Below are 19946 nucleotides of genomic sequence, written 5' to 3'. Positions count from 1 at the left end.
TTCACCCCAAACCCGATATTTGGGTCGCCCGAGGAGACCGAGACCCTTCCGACAACAAAACGGGGCATAAACTTGAAAAATTCGGGCAAAACGACCCAAACCGGCGATTTCTTTTTATTTTTTTTTATTTTTTTTTAATTTTTTTTTTGGTTATTTCCCTCCAAAACCCGCCGATGATCACGTGGGATAATTCCGCTCTAAATCTGCACATTTTGGGGGAAAAAAAAAAAAAAAAGACATTTCGCCCCTCCCACCACCCCCCCACCCCCCCTCTGGGTAGACCTGATGGCCCGTCACCCCCCCCCCCCCCCATAAATCACGTGACTCAGCGCCCCTTGGGGGGGAGGGGAGAGTTGGGAGGGGCCCCAACCCCCTCCCCTCCCCCTACAGGCTCCTCCCCCTCCTTTCTGCTTTCCGGGATGGGGGAGGGGGAGGGAGGGGACACGCCCCGCCCCCCCCCCCCCCGGTTCTAGGCCACGCGCTGGATGACGTGCTTGTGGTTGGGGGAGGGGCCCTGCTTGAGCTGGAAGATGGCGGAGAGGAGCCACTTGACCTGCGGGGGGAGGGGTGGGGGTGGGGGAGGGGAGAGGGGAGGGGTGGGGGAGGGGTTGGCGGCCACTCAGGCGAGTGTCTGTTGAGGTGCCCAAGCCTTGAGACGCCCGGAGGGGCGCCCAACTAACCAGCTAACCAGCCACCCCACCCAACTAACTAACCAACTAACCGCCACAACGACTAACTAACCGACTAACCCATGAACCAGCTGTCCGACTAACCAGCTAACCAACCACCCGCCCGACTAACGAACTAACCAACAAGGCATCTAAAGAAATAACCAACCACCCGACTAGCCTCATTAACTAACCAATTCACTAACTAGCCAACTAGCCACCCACCCGCCCATCCGGACAACTAACCAGCTAACCGAAAAGACGACCAAAGAAATAACCAACCAACCAACCACCCAAATAACTAAGTAACCAACTAACCACCCACCCACCCACCCTAGGAACTAACTAACTAACTAACCAATTAACGAACTAGCCAACTCACCACCCACCCTAAGAACTAATTAACTAACTAACCAATTAACGAACTAGCCAACTCACCACCCACCCTAAGAACTAATTAACTAACTAACCAATTAACGAACTAGCCAACTCACCACCCACCCTAAGAACTAATTAACTAACTAATCAATTAACGAACTAGTCAACTCACCACCCACCCTAAGAACTAATTAACTAATCAATTAACGAACTAGTCAACTCACCACCCACCCTAAGAACTAATTAACTAACTAATCAATTAACGAACTAGCCAACTCACCACCCACCCTAAGAACTAATTAACTACCTAACCAATTAACGAACTAGCCAACTCACCACCCACCCTAAGAACTAATTAACTAACTAACCAATTAACGAACTAGCCAACTCACCACCCACCCTAAGAACTAATTAACTAACCAATTAACGAACTAGCCAACTAACCACCCACCCTAAGAACTAATTAACTAACTAACCAATTAACGAACTAGCCAACTCACCACCCACCCTAAGAACTAATTAACTAACCAATTAACGAACTAGCCAACTCACCACCCACCCTAAGAACTAATTAACTAACTAACCAATTAACGAACTAGCCAACTCACCACCCACCCTAAGAACTAATTAACTAACTAATCAATTAACGAACTAGCCAACTCACCACCCACCCTAAGAACTAATTAACTAACTAATCAATTAACGAACTAGCCAACTCACCACCCACCCTAAGAACTAATTAACTAACCAATTAACGAACTAGCCAACTCACCACCCACCCTAAGAACTAATTAACTAACTAACCAATTAACGAACTAGCCAACTAACCACCCACCCTAAGAACTAATTAACTAACTAACCAATTAACGAACTAGCCAACTAACCACCCACCCTAAGAACTAATTAACTAACCAATTAACGAACTAGCCAACTCACCACCCACCCTAAGAACTAATTAACTAACCAATTAACGAACTAGCCAACTAACCACCCACCCTAAGAACTAATTAACTAACCAATTAACGAACTAGCCAACTCACCACCCACCCTAAGAACTAATTAACTAACCAATTAACGAACTAGCCAACTCACCACCCACCCTAAGAACTAATTAACTAACTAACCAATTAACGAACTAGCCAACTCACCACCCACCCTAAGAACTAATTAACTAACCAATTAACGAACTAGCCAACTAACCACCCACCCTAAGAACTAATTAACTAACTAACCAATTAACGAACTAGCCAACTCACCACCCACCCTAAGAACTAATTAACTAACCAATTAACGAACTAGCCAACTCACCACCCACCCTAAGAACTAATTAACTAACTAACCAATTAACGAACTAGCCAACTCACCACCCACCCTAAGAACTAATTAACTAACTAATCAATTAACGAACTAGCCAACTCACCACCCACCCTAAGAACTAATTAACTAACCAATTAACGAACTAGCCAACTCACCACCCACCCTAAGAACTAATTAACTAACTAACCAATTAACGAACTAGCCAACTAACCACCCACCCACCCACCCTAAGAACTAATTAATCAATTAACTAGCCAACTCACCACCCACCCTAAGAACTAATGAACTAGCTAACCAATTAACGAACTACCCACCCACCCACCCACCCAAACAACTAACCAACTAACCGAAAAGACATCCAAAGAAATAACCAACCAACCAACCAACCAGCCAACCAAGCATCCAACTAACGAACTAAACAACTAACCACCCACCCAACCATCCTAACTAACCAACTAACCAATTCACCACCCACCCAGCCACCCAAATAATCCCCCCCCCCCCCCACTCAACCAACCATCCACCCACCCGGGTACCCAGGTAAGCGGCTAACCAGCTAACCAGCTAACCAGCTAACCAGGTAAGCAGCTAACCAGCTAACCAGCTAACCAGCTAACCAGCTAACCAGGTAAGCAGCCCACCTTGAAGAGGGTGACGGTGGCGCTGTAGCAGACGCTGAGGAGGAAGAGGCCGATGAAGATGGCGGCGGGGTCCCAGGGGCCCTTGGGATGCTCCGGGTCGGGGGGGCAGAAACCGGCCGGGAGGGAGAGATCTGGGGGGAGGGGAGGGGAGGGGGGAGGGGAGGGGGAGGGGAGGGGGGAGGGGAGGGGGGAGGGGGGAGGTCGGTGTCCGGCAGCTGCTGGCTCCTCCCTCCCGCCCGCCTCCGGCCAATGGCCCCACCCCGATCCCTGCGGGCAGCTCCAACGCCAACGAGCCGGCCACTAACTACCCACCCGACTAACTAACCAACCACTAACTACCCACCCGACTAACTAACCACCAACCCACCCGACGAACCAACCAACCACTAACTAACCTCCCAACTACCCACCCAACTAACCACCCACCCACCCGACTAACCAACCACTGACCCACCCAACGAACCAACCACTAACTACTCACCCAACTAACTAACCACCTGACTAACCAACCACTGACCCACCCAACGAACCAACCACTAACTATCCACACAACTAACCACTGACCCACCCGACTAACCAACTACCCACCCACCCAACCACCCACCCAACTAACCAACCACCCACCCGACTAACCAACCAACCACTAACCATCAAACTACCCACCCAACTACCCACCCACCCGACTAAACAGCCACCCACCCGACTAACTAACCACTGACCCACCCAACTAACCAACCACTAACTAACCACCCACCCAACTAACCACCCACCCACCCGACTAACCAACCAACCACTAACTAACCTCCCAACTACCCACCCAACTAACCAACCACTAACTACCCACCCGACTAACCGAGCACCACCCACCCACCCACGTGCTCGGTGGCGGTTGGTTAGTTGGTTGGGTGTGTGGGTGGGTGATTGGTTGGTTAGCTGGTTAGCTGGGTGGGTGGGTAGTTGGGTGGGTGGCGGGTGCTGGGTGGTTGGTTGGTTGGTGGTTAGTTGGGTGTGTGGTGCTTGGTTATTTGAGTGGGTGGTTAGTTGGGTGGGTGAGGGGTTGGTTAGTTGGGTGGTTAGTTGGTTGGTTGAGCGGTTGGTTAGTTGGTTGATTGAGTGGGTGAGTGGTTGGGTGGTTGGTTAGTTGGGTGTGTAGTTGGTTGGTTGGTTAGCTCTGTGGTTGGTTGGTTAGTTGTGTGCTTGGTTAGTTGTGTGGCTGGTTGGTTAGCTGTGTGGTTGGTTGGTTAGCTGTGTGGTTGGTTGGTTAGCTGTGTGGTTGGTTGGTTGGTTCGTTGTGTGGTTGGTTAGCTGTGCGGCTGGTTGGTGGTTAGTTAGTTGTGTGCGTGCTTGGTTAGTCGTGTGGCTGGTTGGTTAGCTGTGTGGTCGGTTAGCTGTGTGGTCGGTTGGTTAGCTGTGTGTGTAGTTGGTTAGTTGGTCGGTTAGCTGTGTGACGGGTCGGTTAGCTGTGTGACGGGTCGGTTAGCTGTGTGGTTGGTTGGTTAGTTGGTTGGTAGGTTAGCTGTGTGGTCGGTTAGCTGTGTGACTGGTTGGTTAGCTGTGTGTGTAGTTGGTTAGTTGGTTGGTTAGCTGTGTGACTGGTCGGTTAGCTGTGTGATGGGTTGGTTAGCTGTGTGGTCGGTTGGTTAGTTGTGTGTGTAGTTGGTTAGTTGGTCGGTTAGCTGTGTGACGGGTTGGTTAGTTGGTTGGTAGGTTAGCTGTGTGGTCGGTTAGCTGTGTGGTCGGTTAGCTGTGTGTGTAGTTGGTTAGTTGGTCGGTTAGCTGTGTGACAGGTCAGTTAGCTGTGTGACGGGTCAGTTAGCTGTGTGACTGGTCGGTTAGCTGTGTGACGGGTCAGTTAGCTGTGTGACGGGTCAGTTAGCTGTGTGACGGGTCGGTTAGCTGTGTGGTCGGTTGGTTAGCTGTGTGTGTAGTTGGTTAGTTGGTCGGTTAGCTGTGTGACAGGTCGGTTAGCTGTGTGATGGGTCGGTTAGCTGTGTGGTTGGTTGGTTAGTTGGTTGGTCGGTTAGCTGTGTGTGTAGTTGGTTAGTTGGTCGGTTAGCTGTGTGACGGGTCGGTTAGCTGTGTGGTCGGTTGGTTAGTTGGTTGGTCACTTAGCTGTGTGTCTGGGTGACGGGTCAGTCGATCGACCCCACCGGTCGATCGGCCGCTCGGTTAGACCCCACCCCCCGGGCCCCGCCCCACGACACCCCCCCGCCCTCAGAGCCGGAGGAGGAGGAGGAGGAAGGGGGCGGAGTTTCCCATCCTCGCCGCCCTCTCCCCACGTGTCCCCCATCCCCGCGCCGCTCAGCGTTCGACAGACGCCATCTTGCCTTCTCCTTTTATTAACCCCGCCCCCTCCCAGGCCCCGGCGGCCTCCTTTTCACTTGTTACCGGGGTTCCTCCTCACGCTCCGTTGCACGAACTTCATGGGGAGCCCCTCGTGCACCACCATGCACGCGTAGGCGTCCCCCCGGCGCCACGAGGCCTCGTCGACAGCCAATCGGCTGTAGAGGAAGTAGGAGGCGTCGCCCGTCTTCTCCTTCAGGGCCCGGGTGGTGTCGGCAGCGGAGGCGTCGAGGGGTTCCTGGTTTTTCTGCCACTCCACCGAGATGTCTTCTGGGTAGAAGCCTCGCACCAGGCAGGTCAGGCTGAGGGTCGCCATGTTGGTTGTTTCCTCCGGGGGAGGGGGGAGGATGTAGACACTGGGGGGGAGGCGTTTGCCTGGAGGGGAAGGGGGAGGGGGGAGTGAGGAAGTGGGGTGGGAGGGGGATGGGGGGGAAATGGGGGGAAATGGGGGGGAAATGGGGGGTGGGAGGAGGGGAATGGGGGGGAATTGGGGTGAGGGAGGGGAAATGGGGGGAGGGAGGGGGAAATGGGGGGGAATTGGGGTGAGGGAGGGGGAAATGGGGTGAGGGAGGGGGAAATGGGGGGAAATGGGATGAAGGGGGGGAAATGGGGGAAAAATTGGGGTGAGGGAGGGGGAAATGGGGTGAGGGAGGGGGAAATGGGGGGAAATGGGGTGAAGGGGGGGAAATGGGGGAAAAATTGGGGTGAGGGGGGAGGAAATGGGGTGGGAGGGGGGAAATGGGGGAAAAATTGGGGTGAGGGAGGGGGAAATGGGGTGAGGGAGGGGAATGGGGGGAAATTGGGGTGAGGGAGGGGGAAATGGGAGGAAATTGGGGTGAAGGGGGGGGAAATGGGGGGGAAATGGGGTGAGGGAGGGGGAAATGGGGGGGAAATGGGGTGAGGGAGGGGGAAATGGGAGGAAATTGGGGTGAAGGGGGGGGAAATGGGGGTGAAATGGGGTGAGGGAGGGGGAAATGGGGTGAGGGAGGGGAATGGGGGGGAAATGGGGTGAAGGTGGAGGAAATGGGGTGGGAGGGGGGAAATGGGGGAAAAATTGGGGTGAGGGAGGGGGAAATGGGGTGGGAGGGGGGAAATGGGGAGGGGAAATGGGGGTGAAGGGGAGGGGAATGGGGGAAATTGGGGTGAGGGAGGGGGAAATGGGGGGAAATTGGGGTGAAGGGGGGGAAATGGGGTGAGGGGGGAGGAAATGGGGTGGGAGGGGGGAAATGGGGGGGAAATGGGGGGGGGGAGAGGAAATGGGGGGAAATTGGGGTGGGTTTGAGGAAATTTGGGGGAAAATGGGGGGAAAACGGGTCAGCGAGAGGAAATCGGCACAAAATGAGGCAAAAGGTGAGGAAACGGGTGGAAAATTGGGGCGAAACGAAGGAAATTTGGGGGAAAATGGGTCAGCGAATGAAAATTGGCACAAAATGAGGCAAAAGGCGAGGAAACGGTGGGAAAATGGGGCAGAACGAAGGAAATTTGAGGGAAAATGTGGGGAAAACGGGTCTGTGAGGGGAAATTGGCACAAAATGAGGCAAAAGGTGACGAAATGAGGTGAAACGAAGGAAATTTGAGGGAAAATGTGGGGAAAACGGGTCAGCGAGAGGAAATTTGGACAAAATGAGGCAAAAGGTGAGGAAACAGGTGGAAAATTGGGGCGAAACGAAGGAAATTTGAGGGAAAATGGGTCAGCGAATGAAAGTTGGCACAAAATGAGGCAAAAGTCGAGGAAACGGCGGGAAAATGGGGTGAAATGAAGGAAATTTGGGGGAAAATGTGGGGAAAACGGGTCTGTGAGGGGAAATTGGCACAAAATGAGGCAAAAGGTGAGGAAATGGCTGGAAAATTGGGGCAAAACGAAGGAAATTTGAGGGAAAATGGGTCAGCGAGAGGAAATTGGCACAAAATTGAGGCAAAAGGTGACGAAATGGGGTGAAACGAAGGAAATTTGAGGGAAAATGTGGGGAAAACAGGTCAGCGAGAGGAAATTTGGACAAAATGAGGCAAAAGGTGAGGAAACAGGTGGAAAATTGGGGCGAAACGAAGGAAATTTGAGGGAAAATGGGTCAGCGAATGAAAGTTGGCACAAAATGAGGCAAAAGTCGAGGAAACGGCGGGAAAATGGGGCGAAATGAAGGAAATTTGGGGGAAAATGTGGGGAAAACGGGTCTGTGAGGGGAAATTGGCACAAAATGAGGCAAAAGGTGAGGAAATGGCTGGAAAATTGGGGCGAAACGAAGGAAATTTGAGGGAAAATGGGTCAGCGAATGAAAGTTGGCACAAAATGAGGCAAAAGTCGAGGAAACGGCGGGAAAATGGGGCGAAATGAAGGAAATTTGGGGGAAAATGTGGGGAAAACGGGTCTGTGAGGGGAAATTGGCACAAAATGAGGCAAAAGGTGAGGAAATGGCTGGAAAATTGGGGCAAAACGAAGGAAATTTGAGGGAAAATGGGTCAGCGAGAGGAAATTGGCACAAAATTGAGGCAAAAGGTGACGAAATGGGGTGAAACGAAGGAAATTTGAGGGAAAATGTGGGGAAAACAGGTCAGCGAGAGGAAATTTGGACAAAATGAGGCAAAAGGTGAGGAAACAGGTGGAAAATTGGGGCGAAACGAAGGGAATTTGGGGGAAAAGGGGTCAGCGAATGAAAATTGGCACAAAATGAGGCAAAAGTCGAGGAAACGGCGGGAAAATGGGGCAAAATGAAGGGAATTTGAGGGAAAATGTGGTGAAAATGGGTCTGTGAGGGGAAATTGGCACAAAATGAGGCAAAAGGTGAGGAAATGGCTGGAAAATTGGGGCAAAACGAAGGAAATTTGAGGGAAAATGGGTCAGCGAGAGGAAATTGGCACAAAATTGAGGCAAAAGGTGACGAAATGGGGTGAAACGAAGGAAATTTGAGGGAAAATGTGGGGAAAACGGGTCAGCGAGAGGAAATTTGGACAAAATGAGGCAAAAGGTGAGGAAACAGGTGGAAAATTGGGGCGAAACGAAGGAAATTTGAGGGAAAATGGGTCAGCGAATGAAAGTTGGCACAAAATGAGGCAAAAGTCGAGGAAACGGCGGGAAAATGGGGCGAAATGAAGGAAATTTGGGGGAAAATGTGGGGAAAACGGGTCTGTGAGGGGAAATTGGCACAAAATGAGGCAAAAGGTGAGGAAATGGCTGGAAAATTGGGGCAAAACGAAGGAAATTTGAGGGAAAATGGGTCAGCGAGAGGAAATTGGCACAAAATTGAGGCAAAAGGTGACGAAATGGGGTGAAACGAAGGAAATTTAAGGGAAAATGTGGGGAAAACAGGTCAGCGAGAGGAAATTTGGACAAAATGAGGCAAAAGGTGAGGAAACAGGTGGAAAATTGGGGCGAAACGAAGGGAATTTGGGGGAAAAGGGGTCAGCGAATGAAAATTGGCACAAAATGAGGCAAAAGTCGAGGAAACGGCGGGAAAATGGGGCAAAATGAAGGGAATTTGAGGGAAAATGTGGTGAAAATGGGTCTGTGAGGGGAAATTGGCACAAAATGAGGCAAAAGGTGAGGAAATGGCTGGAAAATTGGGGCAAAACGAAGGAAATTTGAGGGAAAATGGGTCAGCGAGAGGAAATTGGCACAAAATTGAGGCAGAAGGTGACGAAATGGGGTGAAACGAAGGAAATTTGAGGGAAAATGTGGGGAAAACGGGTCAGCGAGAGGAAATTTGGACAAAATGAGGCAAAAGGTGAGGAAACAGGTGGAAAATTGGGGTGAAACAAAGGGAATTTGAGGGAAAATGGGTCAGCAAATGAAAATTGGCACAAAATGAGGCAAAAGGCGAGGAAACGGTGGGAAAATGGGGCAGAATGAAGGAAATTTGAGGGAAAATGTGGGGAAAACGGGTCTGTGAGGGGAAATTGGCACAAAATGAGGCAAAAGGTGACGAAATGGGGTGAAACGAAGGAAATTTGAGGGAAAATGTGGGGAAAACGGGTCAGCGAGAGGAAATTTGGACAAAATGAGGCAAAAGGTGAGGAAACAGGTGGAAAATTGGGGCGAAACGAAGGAAATTTGATGGAAAATGGGTCAGCAAATGAAAGTTGGCACAAAATGAGGCAAAAGGCGAGGAAACGGCGGGAAAATGGGGCGGAATGAAGGAAATTTGAGGGAAAATGTGGGGAAAACGGGTCTGTGAGGGGAAATTGGCACAAAATGAGGCAAAAGGTGAGGAAATGGGTGGAAAATTGGGGCGAAACGAAGGAAATTTGAGGGAAAATGGGTCAGCGAGAGGAAATTGGCACAAAATTGAGGCAAAAGGTGACGAAATGGGGTGAAACGAAGGAAATTTGAGGGAAAATGTGGGGAAAACGGGTCAGCGAGAGGAAATTTGGACAAAATGAGGCAAAAGGTGAGGAAACAGGTGGAAAATTGGGGTGAAACAAAGGGAATTTGGGGGAAAAGGGGTCAGCAAATGAAAATTGGCACAAAATGAGGCAAAAGTCGAGGAAACGGTGGGAAAATGGGGCAGAACGAAGGAAATTTGGGGGAAAATGTGGGGAAAACGGGTCTGTGAGGGGAAATTGGCACAAAATGAGGCAAAAGGTGACGAAATGGGGTGAAACGAAGGAAATTTGAGGGAAAATGTGGGGAAAACGGGTCAGCGAGAGGAAATTTGGACAAAATGAGGCAAAAGGTGAGGAAACAGGTGGAAAATTGGGGCGAAACGAAGGGAATTTGGGGGAAAAGGGGTCAGCGAATGAAAATTGGCACAAAATGAGGCAAAAGTCGAGGAAACGACGGGAAAATGGGGCAAAATGAAGGGAATTTGAGGGAAAATGTGGTGAAAATGGGTCTGTGAGGGGAAATTGGCACAAAATGAGGCAAAAGGTGAGGAAATGGCTGGAAAATTGGGGCAAAACGAAGGAAATTTGAGGGAAAATGGGTCAGCGAGAGGAAATTGGCACAAAATTGAGGCAAAAGGTGACGAAATGGGGTGAAACGAAGGAAATTTGAGGGAAAATGTGGGGAAAACGGGTCAGCGAGAGGAAATTTGGACAAAATGAGGCAAAAGGTGAGGAAACAGGTGGAAAATTGGGGCGAAACGAAGGGAATTTGAGGGAAAATGGGTCAGCGAATGAAAATTGGCACAAAATGAGGCAAAAGGCGAGGAAACGGCGGGAAAATGGGGCGAAACGAAGGGAATTTGGGGGTGAGGGGTGACGGTACCGGGTTTCTTCTTGGTCCACCGGCTGACGGGCGAGGGCAGCTCGGCGTGGCGCACGGTGCACGTGAAGGTGTCGCCGCTCTCCCAGTCCCTGGTGGCCACCGGCACCTCGCTGGTGGCCGTGAAGGTCCCGTTGAACTGGGGCTGGAGGTGGAGGGGGTTGGGCCGCAGGACGCCCCCCCCAGTGCGGGTCCAGGTGACCACTAAACCTTCGTCACTGGGTAAACTGGTGGCCACGCAGCGGAGGCGGGGGCTCTGGGAGACGAAGAGGTCGGAGGGCGACGGGGGGAGGACGAAGACTTGGACGGAGCCGGAGTGGGCGGGGGAGCCTGCGGGGGGAGGGGCGAGGTCATGGAGGGGCCGCCACTCAACCCAACGTTGGGTCAACCCATGGAGACGCCTCCACTCAAGTCGAGGTTGAGTCAAGGCAAGAAGATTCCGCCACTCAACTCAACGTTGGGTCAACTCATGGAGGGGCCGCCACTCAACTCAACGTTGGGTCAACCCATGGAGACGCCTCCACTCAAGTTGAGTTTGACTCAACCCGAGGAGACGCCTCCACTCAAGTTGAGTTTGACTCAACCCAAGAAGACGCCTCCACTCAAGTTGAGTTTGACTCAACCCATGAAGACACCTCCACTCAAGTTGAGTTTGACTCAACCCGAGGAGACGCCTCCACTCAAGTTGAGTTTGACTCAACCCATGAAGACGCCTCCACTCAAGTTGAGTTTGACTCAACCCGAGGAGACTCCTCCACTCAAGTTGAGTTTGACTCAACCCGAGGAGACGCCTCCACTCAAGTTGAGTTTGACTCAACCCAAGGAGACTCCTCCACTCAAGTTGAGTTTGACTCAACCCAAGGAGACTCCTCCACTCAAGTTGAGTTTGACTCAACCCGAGGAGACGCCTCCACTCAAGTTGAGTTTGACTCAACCCAAGGAGATGCCTCCACTCAAGTTGAGTTTGACTCAACTCAAGAAGACGCCTCCACTCAAGTTGAGTTTGACTCAACCCATGAAGACACCTCCACTCAAGTTGAGTTTGACTCAACCCGAGGAGACGCCTCCACTCAAGTTGAGTTTGACTCAACCCACGGAGACGCCTCCACTCAAGTTGAGTTTGACTCAACCCAAGAAGACTCCTCCACTCAAGTTGAGTTTGACTCAACCCAAGAAGACTCCTCCACTCAAGTTGAGTTTGACTCAACCCAAGAAGACTCCTCCACTCAAGTTGAGTTTGACTCAACCCATGAAGACTCCTCCACTCAAGTTGAGTTTGACTCAACCCACGAAGACGCCTCCACTCAAGTTGAGTTTGACTCAACCCAAGAAGACTCCTCCACTCAAGTTGAGTTTGACTCAACCCAAGAAGACTCCTCCACTCAAGTTGAGTTTGACTCAACCCACGAAGACGCCTCCACTCAAGTTGAGTTTGACTCAACCCAAGGCAACTCCTCAACCCAACTCAACATCGACTCAACCCACGAAGACGCAACAACTCAACGTGGACCCAACTGCGAGCAGACGCTCCCGCCCAACTCAACCTTTACTCAACCCCTGAAGACGCCTCCACTCAACTTGAGTTGGACTCAACCCGAGGAGGCGCCTCCACTCAACTCACCCAGACACTTGTGGCCGGCGACCTCCTGCGAGTAGCCCGAGGGCGAGTGCGTGACCCGGCAGGCGAATTCCCGCTCCCTCCACTCCTCCAAGGTTACGTTGAGGTGAGAATCCGTCCGGAAGGTTCCTTTGGCCCCTTCCGCCATGACAGTTTCCATTTTGGGGGCGGGGACTAAGAGCTCCCCGTCCACCAACCAATCCAAAGCGACGGGACCGGCGGGAGCGAAACCGCTGACCAGACAAACCAGTCGGACCTCCGAGGGGGAGCAAGTGTGGAGTAAGATGGCGGAAGGGGCGTGGACCTTGGAGGATTCTGGGATGAGGGGGGGGAGGAGAGAGAGGGGAGGGGGGGTCAGAGGTCAGGGGGCGTGGTCGTGATGGCGGAGGTGTAAAAAGGGGGTGGGCTTACACGCGGGTGGAAAGCTGGAGGAGCAACATTTGCTGTAGTTACACCCTTGGTCTAGTTACGCCCTGGTGTAAAGCCGGAGGAGCGACACGCAGCGTAGTTACACGCTGGCGTAAAGCCGGAGGAGCAAGATTTGCTGTAGTTACACCCTGGTGTAAGGCCGGAGGAGCAAGGCTCAGCGTAGTTACACGCTGGTGTAAAGCCGGAGGAGCAAGATTTGCTGTAGTTACACCCTGGTGTAAAGCTGGAGGAGCAAAGCGCTGTGTAATTACACCCCGGGTGTAGTTACACACTGGTGTAAAGCTGGAGGAGCAAGATTTGCTGTAGTTACACCCTGGTGTAAGGCCGGAGGAGCAACATTTGGTGCAGTTACACGCTGGTGTAAAGCCGGAGGAGCAAGATTTGCTGTAGTTACACCCTGGTGTAAAGCCGGAGGAGCAAAGCGCGCTGTAGTTGCGCCCTTGGTGTAGTGACACCGCGGTGTAAAGCCGGAGGAGAAAAGCGCTGTGTGGTTACACCCCGGGTGTAGTTACACCCTGGTGTAAGGCTGGAGGAGCAAGGCTCAGCGTAGTTACACGCTGGTGTAAAGCCGGAGGAGCAAAGCGCTGTGTAATTACACCCTGGGCGCAGTTACACCCTGGTGTAAATTCCCAAGGAGCAAAACGCCACGTAGTTACCCCCCGGGGGGCAGTTACACCCTGGTGTAAATGACAAAGGAGCAAAGCGCCACGTAGTTACCCCCCGGGGGGGCAGTTACCCCCTGGTGTAACCCCGGAGTAGCCGCTGTGGGCGCACCCACCCCCTGGTGTAAAGCCGGAGGAGCCGCCCTGGGCCCAGTTACCCCCTGGTGTAACCCCCAGAGGAGCAAAACGCCACGTAACGCCCCCCCCCGCCCCCCCGGGCGCGGTTCCGCCCCGGTGTAAGGCCCGAGTCCCGCCCCCCCGGCCGGCCCCGCCCCCCCGGGCGTTACCTGGCAGCTGATAGGTCCGGGCGAAGGCGGTGGGCGGGTGCTGGACGGTGCAGCGGGGGGGGGAGGGGAGCCCCCCCGGCACCCCGAGGTGACTCCCCGAGGTGACGAGGCCGGAGGGAGCCCGGACGGGGGGGAGGGGCTGGGGGGGAGGGGCCAGAGGCTCCGCCCCCAGCGGAAGGTCCCAGGTGATTGACAGCGGCTCCGGGATGTAGGAGGTGGCCAGGCAGAGGGCGGGGCGGGGGGAGGGGGAGGGGGAGGGGCAGGCCAGGATGGGGAAGACGGAGGGGGGGGTGGGGGGGGCTGGGGGGAGGGGAAAAAGGGGTCGGAGGGGAGGGGGAGGGGGGAGAGAGGAGGAAGGGGAGGGGGGAAGAAATTAATAAATAAATCAATAAACGAATAAATGAAATAAAAAAATAAATGAAAAGAAAATCAAATGAAAGAAAATAAAAATAAAAATAAAAATAAACATAAAAATAAAAATAAAAATAAAGATAATAAAATAAATAAAATAAAGAGAAATAAAATAAAAAGAAATAAAATCAAATGAAAAAAAATAAAAATAAAGATAAAAATAAAAATAAATAAAATAAAGAGAAACAAAATAAAAAGAAATAAAATCAAATGAAAGAAAATAAAAATAATAAAAATAAAAATAAAGATAATAAAACAAAATAAAATAAAATGAAATGAAATTGAAAAGGAAATAAAATAAAATAAAATAAAATAAAATGAAATGAAATAAAATACAATGAAATAAAATAAAATAAAATAAAAAGAAACAAAATAAAATAAAATGAAATAAAATGAAATAAAATAAAATGAAATAAAATAAAATAAAATAAAATAAAATGAAATCAAATAAAATGAAATAAAAATAAAATAAAATGAAATGAAATAAAATGAAACAAAATAAAATAAAATATGAAATGAAATAAAATAAAATAAAATGAAACAAAATGAAATAAAATGAAATAAAATAAAAATAAAAATAAAATAAAATAAAATGAAACAAACCGAAATGAAATAAAGGAAAATAAAATGAAATAAAATAAAATAAAATGAAATATAAAATAAAATAAAATAAAATAAATAAAATAAAATAAATAAAAATAAAATAAAATTTAAAAAATAAAATAAAAAAATAAAATAAAATAAATAAAAATAAAATAAAATTTAAAAAATGAAATAAAATAAATAAAATAAAAAAAAAATAAAATAAAATGAAATAAAATAAAATAAAATAAAATAAAAATAAAATAAAATAAAATAAAAATAAAATAAAATGAAACAAACCGAAATGAAATAAAGGAAAATAAAATGAAATAAAATTAAATATAAAATAAAATAAAATAAAGTAAAATAAAATAAATAAAATAAAAATAAAATAAAATTAAAAAAAATGAAATGAAATGAAATAAAATAAAATAAAATAAAATAAAATAAATAAAATAAATAAAATAAAAATAAAAAAATAAAAAAATAAAATAAATAAAATAAATAAAATAAAAATAAAAAAATTAAAATAAAAAAATAAAATAAAAAAAAGAAATAAAATAAAATAAATAAAATAAAAATAAAATAAAATTTAAAAAAATAAAATAAATAAAATGAAACGAACCGAGCAGGGGGGGGGAGGAGCGGCCGCGCGGGGGAAGGATCGAGAAACCAAAAAAGGAGAAAATTAAAAATAAACCCCAATGGGGGAGGGGCGGGGAACGGGGCGGGGAAAAACGCGAAAAAGGGGAAAAACGCGAAAAAAAGCGAAAAAAAGAGAAAGAAAAAGAAAAAAAGTTAGTTGAAAGGGCCCGAGGTGCCACCCCGCCCCCACCCTGACCCATAGATCCCTGCCCCATAGATCCCCGACCCATAGATCCTCCTGACCCGTAGATCTGTGCCCCATAGATCCTCCTGACCCATAGATCCGTGCCCCATAGATCCTCCTGACCCATAGATCCCCTGCCCTATAGATCCTCCTGCCCCATAGATCCCTGCCCCATAGATCCCTGACCCATAGATCCTCCTGCCCCATAGATCCGTGCCCCATAGATCCCTGACCCATAGATCCTCCTGACCCATAGATCCGTGCCCCATAGATCCCTGACCCATAGATCCTCCTGACCCATAGAGCCCTGCCCCATAGATCCCCTGCCCTATAGATCCTCCTGCCCCATAGATCCGTGCCCCATAGATCCCCCTGACCCATAGAGCCCTGCCCCATAGATCCCCTGCCCTATAGATCCTCCTGCCCCATAGATCCGTGCCCCATAGATCCCCCTGACCCATAGAGCCCTGCCCCATAGATCCCCTGCCCTATAGATCCTCCTGCCCCATAGATCCGTGCCCCATAGATCCTCCTGACCCATAGAGCCCTGCCCCATAGATCCCCTGCCCTATAGATCCTCCTGCCCCATAGATCCGTGCCCCATAGATCCCCCTGACCCATAGAGCCCTGCCCCATAGATCCCCTGCCCTATAGATCCTCCTGCCCCATAGATCCGTGCCCCATAGATCCTCCTGACCCATAGAGCCCTGCCCCATAGATCCCCTGCCCTATAGATCCTCCTGCCCCATAGATCCGTGCCCCATAGATCCCCCTGACCCATAGAGCCCTGCCCCATAGATCCCCTGCCCTATAGATCCTCCTGCCCCATAGATCCGTGCCCCATAGATCCCCCTGACCCATAGATCCTCCCGCCCCATAGATCCCTGCCCCATAGATCCCCCTGACCCATAGATCCCTGACCCATAGATCCCTGCCCCATAGAACCCCCTTACCCATAGATCCCCTGCCCCATAGCAATCGCCTGCCCTAGAGAGACTCCCTGCCCTATAGTAGCCCCCCGCCCCATAGCGACCCCCTGCCCCATAGCGACCCTGCTCCACAGCAACCCCCTGCCCTATAGCGACCCCTGCCCCATAGTGACCCCATCCCCATAGCAAACCCCTGCCCCATAGCAAACCCATACTACAGCTTAGCTGCCCCCTGCCCCACAGCAATCCCTGCCCCATAGTGACCCCTGCCCCATAGCGAACCCCTGCCCCATAGCGACCCTGCCCTAGAGGGACCCCTGCCCCACAGCAACCCCTGCCCCATAGCGACCCTGCCCTATAGCGACCCCCTGCCCTATAGCGACCCCTGCCCCATAGCGAACCCATACTACGGTTTAGCTGCCCCCTGCCCCACAGCAATCCCTGCCCCATAGCGACCCTGCCCTAGAGGGACCCCTGCCCCACAGCAACCCCACACTGCAGCTTAGCTCCCCCCTGCCCCATAGCGACCCCCTGACCTATAGGGACATGATAAAGCTGAGGTCCCCGTGCCCCATAGATCCCCCTGCCCCATAGATCCCCTGACACTTAGATCCCCCTGACCCATAGATCCCTGCCCCATAGAACCCCCTGACCCATAGATCCCCTGCCCCATAGCGATCCCCTGCCCTAGAGAGACTCCCTGCCCTATAGTAGCTCCCTGCCCCATAGGGCCCCTGCCCCATAGCGACCCTGCCCCACAGCAATCCCTGCCCCATAGCGACCCTGCCCTATAGCGACCCCCTGCCCTATAGCGACCCCTGCCCCATAGCAAACCCATACTACGGTTTAGCTGCCCCCTGCCCCACAGCAATCCCTGCCCCACAGCAATCCCTGCCCCATAGCGACCCTGCCCTATAGCGACCCTGCCCTAGAGGGACCCCTGCCCCACAGCAACCCCACACTGCAGCTTAGCTCCCCCCTGCCCCATAGCGACCCCCTGACCTATAGGGACATGATAAAGCTGAGGTCCCCCTGCCCCATAGATCCCCCTGCCCCATAGCGACCCCTGACCTATAGGGACCTGATACAGCTGAGCCCCCCTGCCCCATAGCGACCCTGCCCTATAGGGACCTCTGCCCCACAGCAACCCCACACTGCAGCTTAGCTCCCCCCTGCCCCATAGCGACCCCCTGACCTATAGGAACATGATAAAGCTGAGGTCCCCGTGCCCCATAGATCCCCCTGCCCCATAGATCCCCTGCCCTATAGATCCTCCTGCCCCATAGATCCGTGCCCCATAGATCCCCCTGACCCATAGAGCCCTGCCCCATAGATCCCCTGCCCTATAGATCCTCCTGCCCCATAGATCCGTGCCCCATAGATCCCCCTGACCCATAGATCCTCCCGCCCCATAGATCCCTGCCCCATAGATCCCCCTGCCCCATAGATCCCCCTGACCCATAGATCCCTGCCCCATAGAACCCCCTTACCCATAGATCCCCTGCCCCATAGCGATCCCCTGCCCTAGAGAGACTCCCTGCCCTATAGTAGCCCCCCGCCCCATAGCGACCCCCTGCCCCATAGCGACCCTGCTCCACAGCAACCCCCTGCCCTATAGCGACCCCTGCCCCATAGCAACCCCCTGCCCCATAGCAACCCCCTGCCCCATAGTGACCCCTGCCCCATAGCAAACCCCTGCCCCATAGCGACCCTGCTCCACAGCAACCCCCTGCCCTATAGCGACCCCTGCCCCATAGTGACCCCATCCCCATAGCAAACCCCTGCCCCATAGCAAACCCATACTACAGCTTAGCTGCCCCCTGCCCCACAGCAATCCCTGCCCCATAGTGACCCCTGCCCCATAGCGAACCCCTGCCCCATAGCGACCCTGCCCTAGAGGGACCCCTGCCCCACAGCAACCCCTGCCCCATAGCGACCCTGCCCTATAGCGACCCCCTGCCCTATAGCGACCCCTGCCCCATAGCGAACCCATACTACGGTTTAGCTGCCCCCTGCCCCACAGCAATCCCTGCCCCACAGCAATCCCTGCCCCATAGCGACCCTGCCCTATAGCGACCCTGCCCTAGAGGGACCCCTGCCCCACAGCAACCCCACACTGCAGCTTAGCTCCCCCCTGCCCCATAGCGACCCCCTGACCTATAGGGACATGATAAAGCTGAGGTCCCCGTGCCCCATAGATCCCCCTGCCCCATAGATCCCCTGACACTTAGATCCCCCTGACCCATAGATCCCTAACCCATAGATCCCTGCCCCATAGAACCCCCTGACCCATAGATCCCCTGCCCCATAGCGATCCCCTGCCCTAGAGAGACTCCCTGCCCTATAGTAGCTCCCTGCCCCATAGGGCCCCTGCCCCATAGCGACCCTGCCCCACAGCAATCCCTGCCCCATAGCGACCCTGCCCTATAGCGACCCCCTGCCCTATAGCGACCCCTGCCCCATAGCAAACCCATACTACGGTTTAGCTGCCCCCTGCCCCACAGCAATCCCTGCCCCACAGCAATCCCTGCCCCATAGCGACCCTGCCCTATAGCGACCCTGCCCTAGAGGGACCCCTGCCCCACAGCAACCCCACACTGCAGCTTAGCTCCCCCCTGCCCCATAGCGACCCCCTGACCTATAGGGACATGATAAAGCTGAGGTCCCCCTGCCCCATAGATCCCCCTGCCCCATAGCGACCCCTGACCTATAGGGACCTGATACAGCTGAGCCCCCCTGCCCCATAGCGACCCTGCCCTATAGGGACCTCTGCCCCACAGCAACCCCACACTGCAGCTTAGCTCCCCCCTGCCCCATAGCGACCCCCTGACCTATAGGAACATGATAAAGCTGAGGTCCCCGTGCCCCATAGATCCCCCTGCCCCATAGATCCCCTGCCCTATAGATCCTCCTGCCCCATAGATCCGTGCCCCATAGATCCCCCTGACCCATAGAGCCCTGCCCCATAGATCCCCTGCCCTATAGATCCTCCTGCCCCATAGATCCGTGCCCCATAGATCCCCCTGACCCATAGATCCTCCCGCCCCATAGATCCCTGCCCCATAGATCCCCCTGCCCCATAGATCCCCCTGACCCATAGATCCCTGCCCCATAGAACCCCCTTACCCATAGATCCCCTGCCCCATAGCGATCCCCTGCCCTAGAGAGACTCCCTGCCCTATAGTAGCCCCCCGCCCCATAGCGACCCCCTGCCCCATAGCGACCCTGCTCCACAGCAACCCCCTGCCCTATAGCGACCCCTGCCCCATAGCAACCCCCTGCCCCATAGCAACCCCCTGCCCCATAGTGACCCCTGCCCCATAGCAAACCCCTGCCCCATAGCGACCCTGCTCCACAGCAACCCCCTGCCCTATAGCGACCCCTGCCCCATAGTGACCCCATCCCCATAGCAAACCCCTGCCCCATAGCAAACCCATACTACAGCTTAGCTGCCCCCTGCCCCACAGCAATCCCTGCCCCATAGTGACCCCTGCCCCATAGCGAACCCCTGCCCCATAGCGACCCTGCCCTAGAGGGACCCCTGCCCCACAGCAACCCCTGCCCCATAGCGACCCTGCCCTATAGCGACCCCCTGCCCTATAGCGACCCCTGCCCCATAGCGAACCCATACTACGGTTTAGCTGCCCCCTGCCCC

General features: G+C 52.1%; 1 gene segment (V, D, J or C); it reads right to left on the bottom strand.

The window, feature by feature from the left end:
• Positions 1–469: 469 nt before the first annotated feature.
• On the bottom strand, positions 470–16319 carry LOC141972976 (immunoglobulin heavy constant gamma 2-like). The segment is given in 7 exon segments: positions 470–553; positions 3005–3135; positions 5393–5722; positions 10548–10874; positions 12166–12477; positions 13541–13840; positions 16316–16319. Coding segments are annotated over 7 exon segments (1488 nt in total).
• Between the last annotated feature and the right edge of the window lie 3627 nt (positions 16320–19946).

The sequence above is a fragment of the Athene noctua genome, chromosome 38, assembly GCF_965140245.1.
Source record: "Athene noctua chromosome 38, bAthNoc1.hap1.1, whole genome shotgun sequence".
In the NCBI taxonomy this organism is placed as follows: Eukaryota; Metazoa; Chordata; class Aves; order Strigiformes; family Strigidae; genus Athene; species Athene noctua.
This window is presented reverse-complemented; position numbering and strand designations above follow the sequence as displayed.